This window comes from Ambystoma mexicanum, chromosome 6p (assembly GCF_040938575.1).
Source record: "Ambystoma mexicanum isolate Mex_15411 chromosome 6p, UKY_AmexF1_1, whole genome shotgun sequence".
In the NCBI taxonomy this organism is placed as follows: Eukaryota; Metazoa; Chordata; class Amphibia; order Caudata; family Ambystomatidae; genus Ambystoma; species Ambystoma mexicanum.
The window spans coordinates 274,608,009-274,631,564 of NC_090935.1; the positions used below are offsets into that span (position 1 = coordinate 274,608,009).

Sequence of the window (23,556 nt, forward strand, 5' to 3'; positions counted from 1 at the left end):
TCAGTCTCCAACTGTTCAAATGGGCATTTTCCTCCTCCTTTGGGAATCTCCTTTAGTGATCTCTCATAGGTTTTACACTCCTGTTTGTAGTTCTCAGTATATCCCTGGATACATTCATTGTTATGGGTGCCTGTCCCCCTGGGTTTACTATAGTGCAGTTAATTTAGGTATTTTTTACCTTATCTCGGTTGTACTACTTTTGCCTCTTCCCAGGGTATTATCACTGGTTCTTCCCTCTTTAGCCAACGTTTTAGTAATATGCTCTTTCGTGGTCTCGCATTTTAAATTCATCAGTTCTAGTTCAACCAAACCTCTTTTCCCTTTTTCCAGCGTATTTGGATCACTGATTCTTGCTTTATTTACCTTATCGATAATCTGTTCTTCAGTATTATTACAGTTGAAATGTACTTGCTTCAATATTAACTTTGTTTTGTAACCAACACTGGGACGAGTTCCCTGTACGGTATAATGATTCCCTACTTGAGGCCATACGTGACTCCCGGTTATCTTAGTCTTTACCGGAGAATGTCTTCCGAAGTGGAGTTCCTCAGAATCCTTTTCACTTGATCTGGGCGCCAATGCCTTTCCTTCGTTGGTGCTTTCTGTCTTGCGGTTCCTGCTCTCTTCCTGGTCTCTCGTCTCTTCTCAGTGCTCAGATCGGGAGACTGACACCCTGTGGCTTCACACTCACAATGGTGTTGGCAGAGTTTTGCGGACCAGGGGTCCACTACTAACCTTCCTTCATGGTCTCACCACCATCTATTCTCAGGCTTTGGCCCAGCTGAATTCTCGCGTTTCAGGTTAGCCGGAGCTCTGGCGTTCTGCTCTCCACCCTCAAGCAAGTTCAAAACTCTTGGGCTTTTTCGTTCCTGCTTCCCACAGGTGTTACACAGGTCAAAGCTTACCTGGGCCGATGTCTGCGTGCCTCTCGCTCTCCTGTCTCCTTCTGGCTCATCGAGGTTCCGTTAATCCACGTACTTGACTCAGTAGATAGGGCCATATTCTTTTTCAGTAAGATGATAGCATATTTGCAGAGGTTATTTGTCCCTGTCTTGAGATGACAAGGTCTCCGATATTTGTGAGCATCCCAGGTAGGCCACAATGCATACAGCTTTAAGGGGTTCATCACAAGAACATGAGTCCTTGTCCCCCCCCCCCCCCAAGGGGGTGTCTATCCTGGTGAGGTCCCACTTGCCTCCACCCCTGGCGAGGGTATTGCGGAGCGGGCTCCCCCTTAGGGAGAAGGGACGAATTCCCTCGATCCATCACAGTATTAATGAATTCCTCTGTCCATTGCATCCAGGCCATGGAAGGATTTCCTGGCCTAGGGAGGGATTTTCGTGGCTGATCAAGTTTCTGCATGTTGGTGCAATTCAATTGTTCCCTGGTTGTTAGATTATCCATCACTATTAGTTGCATATGTATTTCAGTATGTTTCTGTATTTGTCTCCCTCCCTTCTTTCCCTCATGATCAAGGCTGACCAGGAAAACCAAAGGTATTCCTCTCGTGACAAAGCAGTTCAAGGACCTTCAACTCAGGTTGCAGAAGCTACACAAGAATCCCCTTTGTGATTCTAGATCTGCCAGCACTAGATATGACAGCAGGGCACAGGAGCACTGCGCCAAGCCATCACTGTACCTCCTAATACAATGACTGACCGCTGCCCAGCTAAAACATCTCAACCTGCGAAAAAGCAAAAAGAACATGATAATGGAAGAAGAGATGTTAAACGGCTTGACCCCCAGACATTGGATGTAACTACAATTAAAACCAAACTTATCAATGCAGAGGAAAGACATACAGAGCTTACGACAAAATGTGGTAGCAGTAAAGAACATCTGAACATAGAGGATGATACAACCTTGAGACTGACTGACCAGATAAGGAACTTGGAAATTCAAAATGAGAAACTGACCCTCAAGCTGTCTGAGCGAGTTAATTTCTTCAGAAGGAATAACACAAAAGTGGCTGGATTTACGAAGAATGTGGAGCGGGACATTCCTATTACTTTGATGGAAAAACCATTCATTTCAATGCTCAATTTGGAACCAAAAATACTTTTGGAAATGGAAAGACCTCACAGATCATTGGGACAGAATCCTGCGTTGGGCCAGCGACCAAGACATTTTATTGTGAAATTCCTGAGATTTCCCACCAAAGAGATGATTGTCAAGAAGTCACATGAGATTGCTGATCTATCATGGGTAGGAAACAAAATTATGATTTTAGGAGACCTGAGTAAGGATGTGTTGGAGAAAAGGAGGGCTTTTAATATGGCAAAGGAAAAGGCGAAGAACGAAAGGCTGAAATGCTACTTGGTGTACCCAGCAATACTTTGTGTTGTTTTAGAGGGTCGGGTACACTCCTACAGGAGTGCTGAGGCCTTTTTGACTGACCTTGATATTGAGCCAATAGAGGCTATATCCATCACCCCCCCTCAAAGGAATGTGCCTGTAAAGAAAAAGAGAAAACTGCTTTTTAAGAAAAATATATTTACCACTTATTTCTTATTCATTTTAGGTTTTCATTTTGTTTCTCTTTATTTAATGTAACTTGAATTGTCAATTACGGGATAGCCGTAGGCCTCAACGGTTCAAGCTGTGTTTATCTTTAAATTAATAATACGCGATGGCTCGTGTGCTAGAGAAAAAGCACCTTGTCACCCACAATGTGAACTCCTGCAGGCATGCTATAAATAGCGTCTGGTCTCACAGCTGGGGCGTGAACTTGTGTGTAAACTTGGCTGCCGGAAGTTGCTGCTCTCCAGGCGGGGAATAAAGTACCAAAAGGGGAATACCTTTGTCGGAAGGTGTCGTTGCCGAGAACTTGTTCGGTGGCCTGAGGTGAGGGGATTAAAGTGTAGAAGAGGTAATGCGAGGAGGATCAGGGTTTGGACCGGTCTGGGTCTCCATTCGATGCCGCGGGGAAAGGGCGATTGTCTGCTGTAGCCGGGTGATTGCGATATCGTAGACAGCCGGAAGTATACTGATCACTCCTGGCAAATCTAAGGCGGTGGATAGACGCTTGAGTGAATGTAACCATATCTACCACAACGCTAACTTCACTTTGACGAGTTTACAGGACATCCTTTCACGAATACTCGAGAATGGATCCCATTATTGTGAGATATAAAACCCAGAAATGGGGGGAAACAGCTGGCAAGTTTCCCTTACTGATAGTATTCCCAAGCAGTGTTTTTAGCTAATTATAGGTAAGGGAAAACAAACACAGTCCGTTTCTGCAGTTCATCAGAGTAACTATAAATGGGTGTGGAAGTCTGTGCACCTGTTGGGAATAAAGCTCTTTACCAGGATGGGCTGGGGAGCTACGATCGCTGCTGGAGTGGCATTGAAGCTGATGAAGTTCATAAGCTGCGTGACTATCTAGAGCTGTAATAGCATGGTAAATTGCATACCCATAAAGAGCGGCATGAGATCTGTGGGCCCTCTTGACATCGGCACATGATGAGGGTACAACAGCAACAGAGAATGCACGAAAAGGAATGTGGCAACAATGGTGGGAATATATTCCAAGGGACTCAGAGGAAAGACTGGTTTTCCACCTCAAAATGTGATGTTTGACTCTTCGTGTCCCTTACTCCTTCACTTCTTGGTCAAATCACTGTAATTGTTGTTTTGTGTGCCTACTATGATATTAGGTAGGCAGACATATTCATGAGAAGGAGGGTAATGGCATGGAGTAACATGAGAGCTGTATGTCTGTCGATTGTTCAGATACATTAACCTTGATGGCTGCCTACACTGAGTCATTCCAATGGCTGAGACGCCTTGGTTAAGATGCTTTGATGGGTTTATACTGTTTGCTTTTGAGCCAAACGCATACAATATTGATAGGGGTGGACCTTCACTGATGTATGACAATTAAACAAAGTTGTGGGGGCTAATAGACATAATTGATAGGGATATTGGGAAGTGTTTATTGGGCTACTTCCACGCGAGATATTTTTGTCTATATGTTGTTGGGTTTATGTGCCGTGTTTGTGTCTAAAAGGGAGAATGAAATATGCTCCAATTTCCAGATGAATGGAAGTAATTGTAAGATTTCTGAGGAGCTCAAGGTTGAATTCAAAACACTTGAACAGTACAGATCTCTATAGCCAACAGTTTGGAGTAAAATATATGCCTATATGTATGATGATTTACACTACAGTGAAACTACATGTCCAGCAAACTTTCAGAAAATGGGGTTGTTGACACTAGACACTTGGAATGTTAAAAGGCTTAAACTGCTTAAAAAAAAAACAAATACCATCTAGATTCTGGAGAGAGAAAGCAGATGTGGTATTTCTGCAGAAAAGAAACTGATAGAGCACTCAGAGTTTACTCGACAATTCTACATACACCAAAGTCCTACTGAACTGTCACTCTTCCAAGTCAAGAGGGTTGGGATCATACATCCCAAAGGACTGGGTATGACAATAGAAAAGGTGACAAAGGATGACTAGGGTCGAATTATTTTGCTGATTTGAGATATGAGGGCACACTAATAACGCTGGGCTCTCTGTACGGACCCTACCCTGGAGGGGGATCTTAACCACTTTTTTGTAAGATCTGGGTGGCGATTGTGTTATTCTAAGGGGAAGACTTCAACTGTGTGTTAGATCATAGGATGTATAGAGCTTCTACATGCAGGTTTACAGGTCAGGGGTCGAGTAGAGAGTTTTAGGGATTTAGTGACACCTTTAACTTGATTGACATCTGGAGGACTGTGCACCCTGGGGAGAGAGACTGCTCATTCTATTACCTGGTACATGATCCCTATACTAGAATTGATAATTTTATAATATCCGATAGGTTGGTTAAACAGGCGGTAGAGGTTAATATGGGTGAACGTAGTCTTTTTGATCATTCAATGGTGACACAAACTACATTTTGGATATTGTTAGCCTAATTTCTTTAGATGGTGACTCAAAACATGTATACAGAAGAATAAGAAAGCATTGGAGGTTGTTTGGTACTCTTAAGACCTCTATCTGTGGTGAGTTAATGAACTGGACTGCCAGAGCAAGGAGGTCAGGAGAGAAAAAACTAAAAGGAAATTGAGTCAGAACCTGGTGATTTGCAAGGAAAATATGCCCCGTTAAGGACAGGGGAGGATAAATTAAGGATGGATAGAGTTAAGGAAACACTAAAGAGTGAAATGGACAGGCAGGCTGAAAAGGGCTTGTTTTTTATGAAACAAAGACACTGGGAATTATTCGCTAGAATAAAAAACATTATTCTAGCGAATAATTTAAAAGGCCTGACAGAAAGATCATATGTTCAAAGGATAGATAATGGATTAGGTGGAATGGCAATTAAAAAAAAAAAAAGGAAATATGCAAGTGTTTTCGTTCATTCTATGCCTGCTTTATACAGAAGAGCTTCTCCCACAGGCATCAGATTTATTTCAATTCTTTGATAAAAATGGATTTCCCTTGTTTATCTGAAGAAGGCAAGACCTCATTGGATGCTCCGATTACTGTACCGGATATCTTAATGGCAATAAATCAACTTAACATAGGAAAGTCTGCAGTCATGGATGGGTTACCAGTAAAACTCTATAGATGGTTTGGCTCCAAATTGGTCCCGGAACTCAGACTCTTCGTCCTTCAATGAAGGAGCGATTATCACTTTAATAAAGTCAAATGTAGTAATTATCGCACAATCTCACTTCTCAATGTTGACGCAAAAATATTTACAAAGGTTCTGACTAATCGACTGGATAAACATGTGTGAATTAATTGATCAATCCCAAGTGGAATTCATGAGGCCAAGACATGGGTATAATAACATTATAATAACATTAGAACGTTAATAGATATTATGGGTCTGCCAGAAGCCTAAATTGGGAAAATGCTACTAATTAAAAAAGGCTTTTCATCGTGTGAATTGGACCTTTTTAAATTATACGCTACTCGAAATGGGATTTGGCCCACTATTCCTGAATGCTGTTGGCGCATTACAGTCTAATATTACTGCAAACATTTGGCTTAATGACAAGCTATAATCATCCTTTCAGAGGTATGAGGCAAGGTGGTCCGTTATCACCCTTTCTTTTTAATCTAACATCTACAATCTTTGTGTCCCTCCTCATATGCCATTTCTTCCTAGTTGGACTATAATGCAATAGTTTTGGCTTATAGGTGGTGCTTTAGAGCCGCCTAATACCCAAAACTAAAATAAATTTCACAGTGAATGTTTACATTTGTTCTAGCTGAACGGTTTTCTGATGCCCATCTGGCTACAAATGAAGCAAAGACTCTCACTACAGAACTAACGCACAACTGACTTGAAATATTACATGTATAGTTAAAGTGACCGATCTAAAGTTGTGATGGGTATGAATTAAAGTTTGCTTTGTAGCAGAAATAACCTTCATATTTGGAAAACAGTACCTTCACATTGGCTTTTGCAACGTGTAGTAGTCTTTACGTGCATAGGTAGAAACAGAAACTACTGGTAAAAAGCTGTACATCAGTATCTGACACATCCAAAATTAACAAGGTATGATGCAACAATTACAATATATTTTCTCACACGAGCAGAGGAGCAGCTCCCATACTAACCTGTTGCCATCAAGCTTATTAAATTACTATAAAATAGGAGAGAGAGTATAATAATATCGCCGGTCTGGTACGACTCTCCGGTGAAATCACAAACGGAAGATCGTTGCCATGTGTATTACTTGCCGAGACTAATTCTAATATCAGGCTCGAAGATATGTTTGGTGCTACTGCTTTGTAATTGGGCATGAACTCCCTGGTTCTTTAACATCCCATGGGTAAACATCTGCCGACAATTCTGCACTGTTTTTATTCCTTTCTGCTTTACACTCCTGGTCATAAAGAAAACACCACCTGTACAACATGTGTGATCTATGTTTTGCGTTCTGTGCTTTGCCTACTCAAGCAAATAGAGCTTCAAGATGCCGCAGCCCACTGATCCTATGCTATAGGTGTGCAAGAACACTTCCATAAAGACATTAAAATGTGACAAACCTGTCGCGGCTGTTCGTTCATTCGCTGGGGATCAGATTTTACTTTGTTCGATGGGTGATTGGTGACTTTGGTTACTGGCTGTTTAAAGATTGATGCCGTTTGCCTGATTGGCAATGTTGTGTTTAAGTCTGGTTTACCCTGCAAATAGAGAGAAACAGGATATGTGGAATTCAGCACTTAAAATGCCCTATATTGTAGAAACATAAGCTAGTTAACATTGTGGAGACAGTTCTGTGGTTCATAATTTACTACAGAGTTAGTGTTTTAACTTTATGCATGAAAGGTCCTTACGTTCTATTGAACTCCTTTCTGGTCAGCACGAACATTGCAAGGACAACCATCAAAAATGGAAACCTACATATCTCCAATTAAAGAATTGTCCCTTTTAAAAGGCATCTGCCAATCAGCAACGTATAGCGCTCTACAAACTTCATGAGAAACTCCACAACATTTTACATAAATTAGTGCACACACATTTTTGTCATTTGCATGCCATTACTTTCAAAGCTAGCTATTGGATTGGTATCATGGCAAGATGTTCCAGATTTTGTCAATGGATGTATTCAGGCAATACCCTTTAAAATGTACACCGAGGAGCGGACGTCATCATGCATCCTAGCCACAGAAAGCAGGCCTTACCTTCTGATATGGACCTGCAATAACATCTCCCGGTTGTGCTTGATGTGGTCATCCTGTCTCCCAAGAACCTGCCTCCCTTTGCCCCAGCCTCCAACAGCACTTCCTCTCACTCCCACCCTCGAAACGCGTTGCCTCAACCACTTAACTGCCTCCAAAGTCACCGGGCCAATCGCTTGAAGGTAGTTGATGAAACAATCTTACAAAGATTGTGCATTTTTTTTTAACACACTTCACATTAGTTTCTGGCAACTCCCCCTTTTCCATCCAAACTATTTCTCCTTTGGATTCCAGTGCATCTCCACACGTGCATTGTGTGGTGTATTTTCAGTGTGTCACACGTACTGTGTTTGAGCATATGTGTACTATGTTAGTTTATATGCAGTGAGTGAACATATGTGCAATGTGTGGAAATATGGTCCTTGTGATCATTTGTGGTTATATGCAGTGTCAGCACATTGCAGAGGTTGTAGGCATTTGTGTATGTGCATTGTGTGGGTGCATGTGCTATGCGAGATTGTTTATGTGCAGTGTGACGATGTGCGCAAGCACGATGGCTGGTGCAGACTCCACTACTACAAAGAGGCTAATCAAAGTGACACTGGGCCGCGCCTTTCACGAGCACATTATTGGACATAGATGGACACATCACTAGAGGAGCGAAGATCCCGGGTGCATTCTTCTTACTTGTCAGATGCACAGGATGGAGGGAGGTCAGGAGCAGTTACCTAGGAGACTTAAAATGGCCGGGGGCCAAAGAATAAGCCTATCCAGTCATTCTTTCGAAAACAGTTTCGAATGACAAAAGTTTCGAATACAAAGATTTGAAGAAAAAAAAATGTCAAATGCATTTTTTTTCATGTTTTTGGTTTTATTTTAGTATAGAAAAAAAGTTTGTTTTAAAAAGAAAACGGGGGCTGGGGGGGAACTCCCTTCCCCCATCAAAAAAAAGAAATTAAAAAAATGCATTTGAAACTTTTTTTTTTAGATGCTTTTGTGTCGAAACTTTTGTATTTTGAAACTATGACTGTCGAAAAAAATCAATATGAACCAGAATAAGCCAAACCTTGGGATAATTGGGGGATACACAACACAAGCATGACCTTTCATTACTGAAATTAAAGATACATTGAAGCCATGTGAATTGTAGGTACTGAATAAAATTATGTTTTGCTATGATTTTCTCTTGCAGAGCCTAAAAGAATATTTGATACGATATGTCCTTTAGAACGAGTCTATACACAGGTTTCAAGGTGCAACAAGACAAGGTAGGAAGTGAGGAAAAGACAAACGATCTTACTGTGTCATTCAGATCGTGCAACTGCAACAGTGCAAAGTATAGAGGGGAAGGGAGAAGGGGAACTGCCAGGGAGAGGTAAGTGGGAAGTGCAATGAAGGTAGAGCTTGCAGTGGGTCTCAGCGGAGGACAATTCCCTACAGATCGCGGCTTGAATGCCCCTGATTTGGCTATTGCGTTGCCTCTGATAACCACTTTTAGGGTTTCCCATAGGGTACCCGCTCCGAGCACACTGCCGTCAGTGATGCAGTCTATAATTTTGTCTCTGAAAGGGATGTCCAGTATGGCCTCACTTCTCAATTTCCATGTTGGGATTGGAGGGGCTCAAAGGTGCATATTGCCACTGCAGCAGCAGAGGTACATTATCGGACAAGACTGTACTCTTATTTATTTTTAAATTTATTTATTGGCATTTATCATTTTTACATTTGCATGGCATAAAATATGTCCATAGTTAGAGGATAATGAGCGTTTCGTAATAAGACATTAACATTTAACAATTCAACTTTAACTGTCTCCAAGTGTTCCTTCCATCATGACAGGGCAGTCTGTCGGTTCAGAGGGGGTTAGGCAAGCCGGGGGCAGGGGGGGGGGGGGGACTTGTGCTTGTAAGGACCCAGTGAAATTGTGGCTAGTTGCTCTTGGGGTTCTGTGAGGTTGGTTGTGAATCCGTTTTCCATAGGTTTGTTCTTGTTCATGGGGGCTTGTCATCCGAGGGGTGAAACAAGGATCCTGTGAGTTCTTTCCAGGCTGTTAGGGTCATGCTCGAGGTGTCCGTGGACCTGGCAACACTGTCTTCCCATGCCTTTGTTTCAGCTTGTACCCAACGTTCCAATTCTCTGTGCCATACCTTTTGTTGGGGTCCTGCGGGTTTTTTCCAGGACATTGCAATTGTCCTTTTTGCCAGTATGCACATGATGTCCATTAATTCAGCCAGGTGTTTAAGTTTGGCCGGCCTGGGGTACGTTCCCAGAAGGCATTTGTCCGGGGTCCACTTGTACCTAGTCGACCCTGCTTTTTCGCTTGTCAGCAACGACTGTACTCTTATATTCTGCTGTCATTAGTTCGGCCGCCAGATCCTTCCCTACGAAGAAGTAATCTAGTCTAGTGCAGACAGCGCGGGAGGAGGAGGCGTGAGAGTAATGTCTAGTGTGTGGGTGGAGCATTCTCTGAATATCAACCAGCTCTAATGAGGTTAGGAGTGTTTGCAGGGACCTAGCTGGGGGGAGGGGTCCAGGGGGCTTTAGAAATTTAGTGTCCAACCTGTCCATGCATGGATTCATGACACAATGTAAGTCTCCACCCCATATGACATTACCATTTCTGTATGGACCAAGTCTTGGGTACAATGTCTGGAAGAAAGCCGCTGTGTTATGGTTGGGTGTATGTGTATTTACTAGGCAGGTGTCTATGTTTTCTAAGAGCCCCTGTATGAGCACCATTCTGCCCTCATTGTCTGTCTTAAACTGGGGCACTTTAATGGGTACTGTGGGTGCGATCCAAGTCAGTACTCCGCGAGCATACGCCGAGTACGTGGAGCCTATGATTCGTCCCCTGCATGTTCTGGCAATTAGTGCTCGTTTCTCTGTCATAAGCTGGGTAAGGCTATGTCAATTTTATGTATGTGGAAATACGTACACACTCTATTCCTTTTCAGGTAATTATTCAGGCCTCAGACATTCCATGTTAGCAATTTTATGTCCCTAGCCATCAACAAATACTTGCAGCAAATGAGACATGTCATCAGTACCCCTTGACCATCTCTTCCCTTTACTCCATGAAAAATGCTCTAACGCCACAGGATTGTTTTGCAGTGTAGTTATTAATACAGGCAACATCAATTCCCTTATAACTTCCGCCAACTTCCCTAACTAACAACCACCGCCCAGCATTGTTTTTCATGCTCAGGTGTGTCTGCTTTTCGTGTCCGTCTTCTGGGGACAGTCCCGAGGCTTGTGCATAGCAGATGGGCGCATAAACACACGTCCAAGAAAGGAAAACACTTTGTGGGTGGGTTAATAGCAGTTGTGGGAGGTGCTAATTAAGACTATATTGTTGATCCTGCCACTTGAGCAATATAGGCAAAGACTGTGGTCCCAAGGGGAGGTCAGCTACTACCATCTACCATCTTGTTCCAGGGGTCTTTAGCAGGTTTTCTCTGATCTATTAGTTAAGGCCAAGTGCATCAATCCACAACTCAGTTGTTTAGGTCGTTCTTGCACCAGCATTCAGGGTGTCTTGTGCTTGGTTGGGGTGGATTGATCCTCTCCCTGTCCATCCATGTGCCTCGCCTCTTCAGGGTGGTCAAAGAATAGGGCGTGGTTCATAAAAATAACTTTTAATCGAGATGGGGGCATTAACATGTACTTTAAAGCTGCGTTGCAGAGCTTGGTTTTAGCCGATGAAAATTGTGCCCCGTTTTTCTGGACCCAAGATTGCAGATGCTCTACGTATCGTGCCTCCTTGCCTTGAGTAGGATAAGATCTTCTCTATGTCCTTATAATTCAGGACTTTTGCTGTTATGGGTCATGGAGGGGTAGGGGGCGGGGTTCCAGGTGGTGGTTTCCTAGTGAGAGCCCTGTGCGCCCTCTCAATCATGAAACCTTATGAGAGATTGCCCGGTCCAATGTCTTGCAGGAACATGTTCTCTATATACGTCTGTTCCTTCCTCTCCTTCAGGTAGGCCAATTATGCAGGCGTTGGTCCTGCGGGCTCTCCCTTCAGCATCTTCCGCTCTCCTCTCTAGTAGTTTGACCTTTTGTTGTAAAATGTGGATTTGGTTGCGATTTCCCTGTGTTGTTGCAATGTTTTCCTTCAGTTACGTTTCCAATTTCATAGTCCTTTCGGATAATTTCTGGACACCCTGTCTCAACAGCCCCACAAGTACTAGAACAGCGTCTATCTTGGAGCCTGTTCTGTACCACCAGAGGGCAGGTGCTGCAGATCGGGACGCTGATGCAGCAGGGAAGATATGTCACTATACTTTTGGCAAGGAGCTTAATGGAAGGTGGCGACGTTCTGGTAAACAAACCATCCTTTCTCAGATATAAATCGCTGCATCCATTTATACATTTAATAACAAAAAAAACACAAGGCTTCTACAACCTTTCCAGATGGCAATTCCTCACAATCACCTAAAGGCAATCTTCCTTTTTGTTCTAAACTTCCTCTGGGACTTTCTGGACTAGTCCTACACTATCGATGTTGGTGCAAACAGAGGTTATGGAATGTGCCTTAGATGCTTACCCAACTCAGCTTTCTTCCCCTCATTCCCCGATATCCCTCTACCAGTTTCAGATTGTTGTGCTCCGCTCTCTGCTCTCCTGCGTCCAACTCCACCCACCTTCTCTCCTCTCCTCCCTACTTCCTCCTTCTGTCCCAGATTCCTTTCACTCCCACTACTTGCCTCCACCCTTCGATGTTATTCTCTCTCTTCCACACTTCACCACAGTTTTAATCAGTCACCCTCCTATCACTCTCACATACACTTTCCACTCACTCTCTACACCCACTCTAACACTTACCTAGCTTGACACATACTCGCAACACAATACCACTTACACTCACCAACCAAGACCTCAACTTTTCTCTAACCAGTCACCTCCACACTACAATCCCCATCCATCATCCTGCTCTACCACCTCCAAGTCACGCACCGCCGCCCCAGCTAAGGGGAACCTGTAAGTGTTTCTCCCTCATAAAGGAATGCCAAATTTACACAACTGCCTCAAGATCTTACCCTTGCATCTAGGGTCGACCTTCGTATGGTTACTAGAACCACAGGTTACAAACAGCGGGGGAACCTCCCTCACCTCCACAGGCAGACTGTGGCAGTTGAGCTCCACGCGATGGGTGCCATCATGTTGCAGACAGTGAGCATGCAAGGGAGACCACGGATAATATTCAACACATGCTCACTGTTCATGTGCTCTGGTGGCCATACAAAAGCCGCTTAGTGGCATCCAACTTTATTAGGTACTCCGGAATGGCACTCAATGCTCCTATGTGCTTTCCCCATGTTTCTCTGCCTTTGCTCAGTCTCCATTTTTTTGGAGTTCTCCGTTCCTGCTTTTGTGCTTAGGTTTTTCTTCCCTGCCCTTCACTCGTTAACTCTTTCTGCATTATCTTTTGCTTGGTCCTGGAGCTACTCCTTTTGCCTTCCTTTTTTACCGTTTTGTCTTGCCATGTGTCCCTGGACCCTTTTGACCCAGCATTGCTTTGTAGCACTATCATTACAGCTGGAGTATCTTGGGCCAGTGCGCAGCACTGTCCCTGCTCCATGTTAATCCTAGGATACGGTCGTGTGGTGCAGGGAGAGCAGACGTGGTCTCTCCCACGTATCACCTCCATGGGAAAGTTCTGTACCGAATTCCTGTAATGCCTTGTTCCAATGTGGCAATTCATTTGAACACCAATGTCACCTTTTGGAATATCAGGAATGCAGTGCCTATGCACTGCGCTTGTTGACACTCTTACTCCTCCTCCTCCTCCTCCTCCTCCTCCTCTGACTTCACCCAAACAACCTACACCTTCATGCTTGCATTTGCTCCTCTTATCCATCCCCTCTTTCCCCTATTGGATTACTGGCCCTGACAAATAAATGTGGCCCTGTTTTCCCTGCCCAGGAGGTGTTGCAAATAGAAGTTTTAAACAGTGGATTAAGCTGCACCCCTATTCTTCATGAGTGGCCACTCAGACGCAGCAATGGCGGCCTATATTGCACAATTTCTACATTCATGTTAGGGGACCTTGACATAGTTCACCCCAAGGTAAGTACAGGCTGGTTGGGCAACTGCCTCTCTGATGGAAGTCCCTGGTGGCCTAGGGTGACAGTAGCAGCTTTGCTGCTGCGTGCCTACTGGTACTGGGGAGCGGTTCACAGTTCAGTATGCTATACAATCTCCACTCCTGCTGCCTCTCTCCTGCTCTGCTGGTCCAGAGCTGCAATACGGATAGCGTGGGGCATTGATGGATTGTTATATCATCGCTGGTCTCTCCACATTGCTGCAGCATAGACTTTGGGTTTAGAAAAAAAGAGAAACTGTGGTCAGCACGGATGTCAAGAGTCATGTGGTGATGCAAGTGGGTAATGCCCATGTATAAACTGGCACTTCAGCAGGGTACAGAAATTGGGCCCTCTCAACTGTCACTGTGCCCCCTCTCTGGAGTAGGACTCGGACAGGATTACATCGAGTAGGCCTCCCACCCCAGGCTGAGAGGGTCCCTAGCATTTGATGGCAAGGTCAACAAACTGTCACATTAAGTACAAGTGTAAAAGTACCCAAATCTACAGGATGCACAAAACACAAGTTAAATGACACGATTGTAGATTTTATTCAGATTACTTTTCTCATGATGACACCTTGGTGATACTTTTAAAGTGGCCTTGTGAAGCATCTGCAATAAAAGAGAAAAAGGGCACCCATCATTCTGCTAAATGATTTTGGTGCTTTAAGTTGAATTTGCCAACAAGTTTACGTACATGCAACAACAAACAATGCAGCTAAAATTTAACATTAATAAGAAATGTCAGAACCTGTAAATTTCAGCCGTTAAGGGCAAAGGCAAAATGTTATGGCTGTAGAGGACCAAGAAAACCAAACTTAGGTTATGGCCATGCGTAATGTGAAGGCATCATAAAGCAAGACTCAGAAAACAGACTTCAAGTTTAAACAAAAGATATTTATTAACTGAAATGTGAGGATGGTAAAAGGCCTAACGTGCCGTATGCTAAGGTGGGAGCTCCCTACCTGAACCTAAGGAAAAAGTAAGGAAACTCTGAGTCAAAGAGTTCAACCAAAAAGTCTGTGTACAAAACATATCCTTGCCCTCACAACGGAACTAAACAATGTGCAAGGACTTCAATAATGAAAGACGTCCCTGCACATTGGACCAAAACCTTCGGAGTCTACCGTGACTCCACTCCTTCCCAAGGCAGGTTAATGCAATTGCGTCGGCAGCAGCCTACACTGCCAAACTAATCAATGCCAGCAGACCATTCCTGACCACCACCAACAACTGCACCACCCTCGCTAGAGCCCTTATACTATTGAGAATTGATTACTGTAACAAACTACAAATCATCCGAAATAATGCTGTAAGAGCAGCCCTTAACATTCCCAAAAAAAACATCTCTTTAGCTAGACGTAATATCCACTGGCTCACGGTCTGGGAACGTATCACATTCAAAACTCTATCTCGGACACACAAATGTCAGACAAACAGCACCTGATATACCTATCTAAGCAAATCACTAAAGCCCAGTCTAATACACCAACCCGATCTGCATACTCATGTCGCCTCATCATCCCTAGATACAGACGCCAAAAAAGCAAGCAGGTGCAGTTTCCCTCCGATCGCTGCTAAACAATGGAACGCCTTACCCCTTACGCTGAGATCAGACCCCTCCCTTTGATTCTTCTGCCAAGGCATCAAAACATGTCTTTTCTCCCAAGATATCTAGAAGAAGCACAACCTTACAGTTATTCCAATTCTGCTGCACCAGCAATCCTCTGCTGCTTGCAATGAACTGTATTTACTTCATCCAAAATTCAATGTTTTTGAATATATGTCTGCCTCCAGATTTTGCAGCCCAGTGTAACATGTAACTACCGTAACCTAATTTAACATGTATCTACTCTACCCACACTATGTAACAGTGCCCAGATGCATCCGGGTTATGTGTGCTATACAAATGTCAAAATAAATAAAGGAATGGCGATCAACAAAGTTCTGAGCTTTGTCCAGCTCTTAGCATCCTTTTCAGCTTCCCTTACCCAAGTTCAAGAAAGTTTGCAGAAAGTCTTAAAACCTTTATCGAAGTTCAATGCAAACAGTTCCAAACAATTCTCGTGGCTCTCTTCCCCAAGTCTCAAACACAGTTCAAAAGGAAAAGAGGTCTTGAGACAGCACTGGTAGTAAATCAAGTCTAAGGAACAAGTTACTTACCTGTAACTGTTGTTCTCCAGCATGGGTCTAGCATGGATTCACATGCTCAAGAATATTCCCCGTCGTCAGGCTGGGAATCCTCGGTAAAAAGAAAAATCAGTATCAGTTTAGTTTCTGATCTGTCTTTCTTGGTAGTAACCAATCACTGGTCTCTGGGTCATACTGCCCCCAGCCAATGACTGCCCTCTCCCTAAGCCCCGCCCCTGGCAGCCATCCTCAGATTTGGTAGCACGTACAGTGGCAGTATGACCAAGTGAAGAGCCGCAGAGGGGTAGGAGGGAGAGTTCGCATGTGAATCCATGCCAGACCGATGCTGGAGAACAACAGTTACAGGTAAGTAACTTGTTCCTTCTCCAGTATGGGGTCTGGCATGGATTCACATGCTCATGAATATAAGAATACATAGCAGTACACACATGCACAACCATGGGAGGTGGCAAGGCTCAACATTAAGCATTACATAAACTCAAAATTAAGCAACTCTTACCTCCTCACCAGGCCCACCCTTCAGGCGAACAGGTTGCGCAGCACTGCTTGGCCGACTCTAGACTCCTCCCTGGCATCCCGGTCGACACAGTAGAATCTCGTGAAGGTGTGCGTTGACCTCCACGTAGCAGGCCTAGGCCTGCAGATGTCCAGCAGGGGCACACCAGACAAGAACGCTGTAGTAGCAGCGATCGCTCTGGTCAAATGGGCTCTCGGACGGCCGGGCAACGGTCGGTTTGCCAACCGATGACGGTGCATGATGCAGCCAGAGAGCCGTCTGGATATTGAAGTCTTCGAGAGGGCCTTCCCTTGAGTCACAGGTCCAAAGTTCACAAAAAGCTGTGATGTCTTCCGAAAACTCAGCGTGCGGTCCACATAGAATTTCAGCGCTCTAGCTACATCCAGCAAGTGCAAAGTCCTCTCTGCCGGTGACGGGAAGAAAACTGGCAACACCAAGGGCTCATTGAGGTGGAAATCCGGCGGCACCTTGGGCATGAAGGAGGGGTGCGTCCTAAGCACCACCCTCGTCTCGTGGAAAGTCAAGTATGGAGGTTTGCAGGATAGAGCCTGGATCTCTCCCACTCGTTGTGCGCAGGTGATGGCCACAAGGAACGCTGTTTTCCACAACAGAAATTTCAACTGTGCCGAATGCAGACACTCGAATGGCGGCCCCATGAGCCTGGTCAGCACCACGTTGAGCTCCCACGCCGGGGCCAGAGCCTTCACCAGCGGGAACGATCGGAACAGTCCCTTCATAAATTCCTTCACCAGGCGATGAGACCACCGGGATGACCGTCCCGTAGTTTCTGGTGTAACGGGAAATGATGGCGGATGGCGCCTCCTTCCCTGGAGAGAAGATCTGCGTCCGTCGACAGTCTGACTGGGCGGGGGGGACGCTGACAAGTCCAGAAGGTCCAGGAACCAGATCTGTCTCGGCCACGCCGGTGCGGCGAGGATCATCCTGCACCGGGACCTCTTGAGTCGGTTGATGAGTCGGAGCAGCAACGGCAACGCAGGGAACGCATACAGGAACAGGCCGTCCCAGGGGAACGAGAAAGCATCGCCCATGCTCCTCGGCTGGGGAAACCTGCTGGCGAACCACTGGCACTTGAGTTTGTCGCCGTCGCAAACAGGTCGATCTGGGGTTTGCCCCATCGTTGGTAAAGTCGATCCACTTGATCTTGACGCAACTCCCACTCGTGGCACGAGCGCAGCTCCCTGCTGAGTGAGTCGGCGATGACGTCCTTTGTTCCTGCTAGATGGAAGGGCACCAGAAACATCCCCTGCACGACGGCCCAGTTCCACAGATCCTGGGCCTCCTTGGACAGGGCTGGGGATCTGGTGCCTCCCTGCTTCTGGATGCAGAACATCGTGGTGGTGTTGTCGGTGAAGATCCTCACCACCTTGCCCTTGAGGGACAGGAGAAACAACCTGAGGGCCCAGAACACTGCTCGGAGTTCCAGGATGTTGATGTGAAGTGACCTCTCCTCTGGGAGCCAAGGGCCTCTCACATGCAGATCTCCGGTGTGCGCTCCCCATCCCTCCAGGGAGGTGTCTGTCGTCACCGTCTCCTGATGTGCCGGGGTCTGAAAGTCCTTGCCCGCCGCGAGATGCACGCGGGTGCCCCACCATCGAATTGCTTGGTGGAAAACCTTGTTGAGCGGAATCCTGTCTTTGAAGCTACCCGTCGCTTGTACCCAACGGGCGTCGAGGCACTCTTGTAGAGGACGCATCCATAGCCTGCAGAGGCGCACCAGGTAGATAGATGAGGACATCATTTTGAGCAGGGACTTGATGGATCTCACCCTTGCCACGCCCGTGGCCAGCAGGTGCTGCACCTTGCCCAAGATGGCCTTCGTCCTCTCCTCCGACTGTGAGGCCAATCGCGCCACTGTATTGAGCTTGGCTCCCAGAAACAGTGCGACCTGCGATGGGACCAGGTGGGATTTCGCATAGTTAATGGAGAAGCCCAGATCCGTGAGAAGTTGGACGGTCTCCGCTGGTGTTCGACGGCGAGTTCTCTTGTCCTTGCACGGATGAGCCAATCGTCCAGGTAGGGGTAGACGTGGATCCCCCGCAGGCGCAGCTGCGCCGCCACTGGTGCGAGGCACTTGGTAAACACCCTGGGAGCCGACTTTAGCCCGAATGGCAGGGCCTTGAATTGGTAGTGCCGCCCATGGACTACGAATCTGAGAAACCTTCAGTGTCCTTTTAGAATGGGGATGTGGAAGTAAGCATCCTCCAAGTCCAGCGACGATAGGAAGTCACCCTCCTCCAGTTGTCCCAGCACGTGCTGGAGGGTGACCATCCTGAACTTTTGTGCCTTGATGCATTTGTTTAGCCGCCACAGGTCCAGGATGGGGTGCCAACCGCCAGTGTACTTTCTGACGAGGAAGTACTTTGAGTATACTCCGGAGCCCTAGAGCCTCTTCGGGACGAGCTCGATGGCACCCTTCATGAGCATCGCCCTTACTTCTAACAGCAGTTGAGGGACGTGATTTTCCTTCCTGGCCATGGGAGGAATGCAGGGGCACTTTCTTTGAAATTCGAGAGTGTGCCTGTGGGCCAGGGCATCCAGCACCCAACGGTCGGTGGAGATGGACTCCCACACGCTGACGAACTTCATCAGCCGGCCTCCCACCGGGGTGCTCCGGTGGGGCCAGAGGCTACGGCCGGTTCAGTCCTGCTTGGAGGTGGCCTTGCCGCCTTTGCCTCCTTGGTGAAGACGCGATCCTCCTGACTTGCTGCGTCCTCTGTAGGCCTCCTGCGATGAGGAGAGGGCCGTCTGGCGGTACGTCGAGGAGCTGCCGCCGGATCCCTTGGAGGCACCCTGTCTGCCGCTGGCGTTCCGAAAGGGCGGCCGTCATTGCTGCAACACTCCCAAGGCCCGAGCCGTCTCTGTGACGGTCTCGATGGCCTGAAGGGACTCATCCACTGTTTTTCCAAACAGGTTGTTCCCGTCGAAGGGCATGCCCTAAACTCTGGTTTGCACGTCCTGGCGGAAATCAGTTGCCTTGAGCCATCCCCACCGTCGAAGACAAACACTGTTGCCCAACTGGCGGAATCCGGTGTCAGCGATATCAGTGGCCACCGTTATGGCATGGTCCGACGCGACCTCACCTTCCTGTAGGATCTCCAGGGCCTCCAACCTCTTGTCGTCGAAGTCCAGCAGGGGAGCAATCTTGTACCACAGCTCCCTGTCGTAGCGGGCCACAATTGCTAGGGCGCTGGCCTTAATTGTTGTCGCCGCAGACGAGATGACTTGTCGTCCAATGGCGTCCAGCTTCTTTCCCTCGCCGTCAGGTGGGGAGGTCAAAGTTGAGGATGACGCCCCTGCCGCCTTCTTCTTGGCTGCCGCCTAGACGACAGAATCCGGGGTCAGCTGTGCCTTAAGGCACAAAGGGGCGGAATCGGGGACCAGGTACTACTTCTGTACCGATCCCTCTCGGCAGGCGTTGTGGACGGGTTCTTCAGGAGAGCAAGTTCCTCCTCCCAGATATTGTCAATTAATGGTACCGCGCGGACCGTCTTCCTCTTGGCCTCAAGCTTCTGATAGAGGAAATCTTCCTTCTTCTGTTCCTCAGGGCAGAACTGAAAAAGCTTGGATGCCCTGGCAATCATGGCGTGGAAGGAGCCAATTTCGTCAGGCGGGGAGGCCCGAGGGAGTGGTGATGGAAGGCCCATCACGTCATCACCACCGTTGTCATCCGTCCCCGTATCCTTTCCCGTGTCATTCATCCCTAGGATCAGGGGAAGGAGAAGGCTAAGCGGGCTGTGAGAGCTGGAAAGGCGGGGGGGATGAACTCTCCTCAGCTTGTTTGGAGGGCTTCCCAACGGGCCCGGTTCTGCTGGGTCGTCCGTTGGGGTGAGGGGTAATCTCGTCCTCATCTCTGTGCATAAGGTTTGGATTGCCATCAAAATGGCCAGAGTTGTCCTGAGGCTCGGTTACTGGCTGCGACAGGCGCAATGGTTTCTCCTCCTCAGAGGCCACCGCCCCCCCTCTTTTTCCACTGAGGTCTTCACAGGGGTCTTATCGATGGGCTGAAAAGAGGATTCCCTCCGTGGCGGCAGGGAAACTCTTCGCCCCGAGGTCGCCTCCACTGGGTTAGCCTCCACAGGCTTCGCCAGGGCCGCTACAACTCCCTCAATAGAGGCCTTCACCGGGTGAATCAAGGCCTTCACCACCTTGGGCGCACTTGAGGCCTTCACCTTGGGGGAGGGGTCACCGCCTCGCGCCCCCTCGGCTGATCCCTTCGAGATCGACCGGGGCCTCTCCAGAAGCTTAGCCGGGTTCTCGGATTTTCTCTTACCCGAGCCAAAGCGTTGGCTCGTGGTTGATGGTGTTGGTGAAATCGTGCCCTGCCTGGTAGCTGAGGAGCCCGACCCTTCGGCGCTCCCGGTGCCCGCGGACTCGCAGTGCTTTGCCTTCTGTTGGACCCCTGTCGCCAGGGCGCCCACACAGGACTTGGAAGACTGCTCGGACTTCTTCTCATCTGCTGGGCCTTCTCCAGCCAGCTGGTGGGGTGGGTCAGACGAACCCTCATAGTCCGTTCTGACAAGTTCTTGCAAAACGCACAGTCCTTCTCCACGTGCGTTTTGTCTTCGTGAAGGCAGTGGAGACATCTCGAATGCTCATCCTCCTTGAAAACATTCTGTAATCCGCATCCAGGGCAGTTCCTGAACAGCTTGGATCCGGGCGTCGAGCTTCCCTTGTCCTGGGCCATGTCCAAGAGGTAGGCCTCAGATCTTCTGGAATCCTCCAAGAAGCGTAACTCGACGAAACTTCGCCCTCGAGGGGCGTAGAAAATTCCGAAACGGGTCCCCATTGATCGGAAGTAGAAACGGTGGAGCTTGAGGCTCGATTGACCGAAAAAATGAGATTAAACTCTTTGAAAAAACGCAAAATGCAGTAAAAGCTTGAGAGCTATAGCACGAGGACTCCCAACACTTGAACGTGCGGTAAAAATCTGAGGATGGCTGCCAGGGGCGGGACTTAGGGAGAGGGCAGTATGACCCAGAGACCAGTGATTGGTAACTACTAAGAAAGACAGATCAGAAACAAAACTGATACTGATCTTTTCTTTACCGAGGATTCCCAGCCTGACGACAGGGAATATTCTTGAGCATGTGAATCCATGCCACACCCCATGCTGGAGAAGGGTTCCCTTCCCCAAGACTTCAACGTAGCATCAGCCTGCTCACAGTGTTTTCCCTTAGTTTATTTCACAACACCTTTCAGCCTTTATCATTTAGGGCTCACTGGTCTAGGCACAGTTGTCAGAACACACAGTCCACCAGTCACAGGTTGAGCAACCAGGAACCCCCAAGTTAGCTTCTAGGCTTTAACTCCACAGGTCACACCTCTTGGGCCAGTATTTTCCCTTATCACATGGTCGCCTTTCATAAAGTTCACTTTGTGGTGGTCTGGTTCATACCCCACCTTTGTTATTTCTTTACCTACACACAGTGCTTTGAGAGGCATCCCGGCTCAGGGTGACTCTACCGACACTCACCAGTCTTTGGCATACTCTACGGCAGCTGCGGCTGCCTTCTTTCTACGTCCATCTGCGGAATGGCTCCTGCGAGACCAACTCGCATTTCTGGTGCTCTGCAACACCCGCCGACGTCTCCCGCCGACGCACCCCTTCCTTCCGGCTTGCTCGTAGGTGCTGCTAACCACAGAAAAGTACAGAGGCTCCCAGTTCTGTGGCAATCCAACGGCCCACCTGGCCTGGGGCTCCACAGTTGTCATGGGCATCAGCCGGCATCCTGGCTTTCTCGCTGGTCCTACTATGGCTGTCTCATCACGGCACAGGTCCCCTGCTGGTAGCTTCCACACAGGCCTCCCTGTTCCCTCTCTCTATGTGGTTTCACTGGCCTCTTTTTATAAGCCTGCAACCCTTCAACAGGTTGCAGGTATGGGCTCACCATCAGACTTGCCTGACCATAATTAAAGGGACATGCCTGACTCTCAGAGTACTCTACAGGCATCTTCAACGTCCAAGTACCAAAGTGGTAAAATGTGTTTTTAGTGTTCATCGCTCTGAGTTGCCTCTTCGTCGTCCTAGTACTAGAGTGGTGAACTAGGTTACTAAAGTTCATTACTCACAGTCACTTCATCCACATCTCAGGTGGCTCTAGCTTCCCATTCATTACCTCAAGACACTGGAACACACTGCCCCACTCCATCAGAAGTGAAACCTCATCTCGCCTTCCGTAAGGCCATCAAAACCAGACTATTAATCCAAAATTGGACTCTGTATGGCCGCCAATCTAATGTAACCCTGCGGCCTTCCTTGAGCAGAATCTCTTGCACTTCCGGTTGGCACCAGTGGCGAACAGATCCACTTGTGGCGTTCCCCAAAGTGTGAAGATCTCCAGAAGGACTTCCTGAGCCAACTCCCACTCATGAGAGATCATGCTCTGCCTGCTCAGAGCATCCGCCGCCGCATTGTCCTCTCCGGCCAGATGAACTACCGAGAGCGAAATTCCCTGCTGGATTGCCCAGAACCAGAGCTGCATTGCCTCTCTGCACAACGGAAGTGACCCTACCCCCACCCCTTTTTTGTTGAGGTAATGCATGGCCACTGTGTTGTCCATCATGATCAGGACACTCTTCCCCCGCACAGATGGCAGAAAAGCCTTCATGGCCAGCCTGATGGCCCTCAGCTCTAACAGGTTGATGTGGAGTTTGGACTCCGATGGAGACCAACCACCGCTGGCGGTCAAGTCTTCGGCATGAGTTCCCTATCCTGTGAGGGAAGGTGTCCGTCACTATAGTCACCTCCGGCGATGGTTGCCAAAACAGCTCCCCCTTAATCAGGTTCCCCTCGCTGGCCCACCACAAAAGATCCCAGGAGACCGAGATTGGAATCTGAATGGGATCCAACATCTTGCCCGAGAACTGCGACCACTGTATATCAAGAACCCATTGCAGGGATCTCATCCTCAGCCTGGCCTCTGGCACCAGAAAAATTCAGGATGCCAAGAGGCCGAGCAACCTTAAGAATTGGAAAGCCAGGAGACTCTGGGCATGTTGAAACTTGTCCACCATCTGCACAATGTGAGGAGCCCTTACCTTGGGAGGCGAGCACTTCCGAGGACGTCTCCAACACAGCCCCGATGTACTGGAGCTGTTGGGAAGGCGTCAGATGCGACTTCTTGAAATTGAGGGAGAAGCCCAGCCTG

General features: G+C 47.5%; 1 protein-coding gene across 2 annotated transcripts in view; it reads right to left on the reverse strand.

Annotated features, from left to right (window-relative positions):
* Nucleotides 1-23,556, reverse strand: part of MBD2 (methyl-CpG binding domain protein 2) — an 809,238-nt gene that overhangs the window by 508,261 nt on the left and 277,421 nt on the right. For both annotated transcript variants that reach the window (XM_069626990.1, XM_069626989.1), the window contains exon 3: nucleotides 7,002-7,139. In XM_069626990.1, the coding sequence (XP_069483091.1) occupies nucleotides 7,002-7,139 (138 nt within the window). The remainder of the gene's footprint in view (nucleotides 1-7,001; nucleotides 7,140-23,556) is intronic.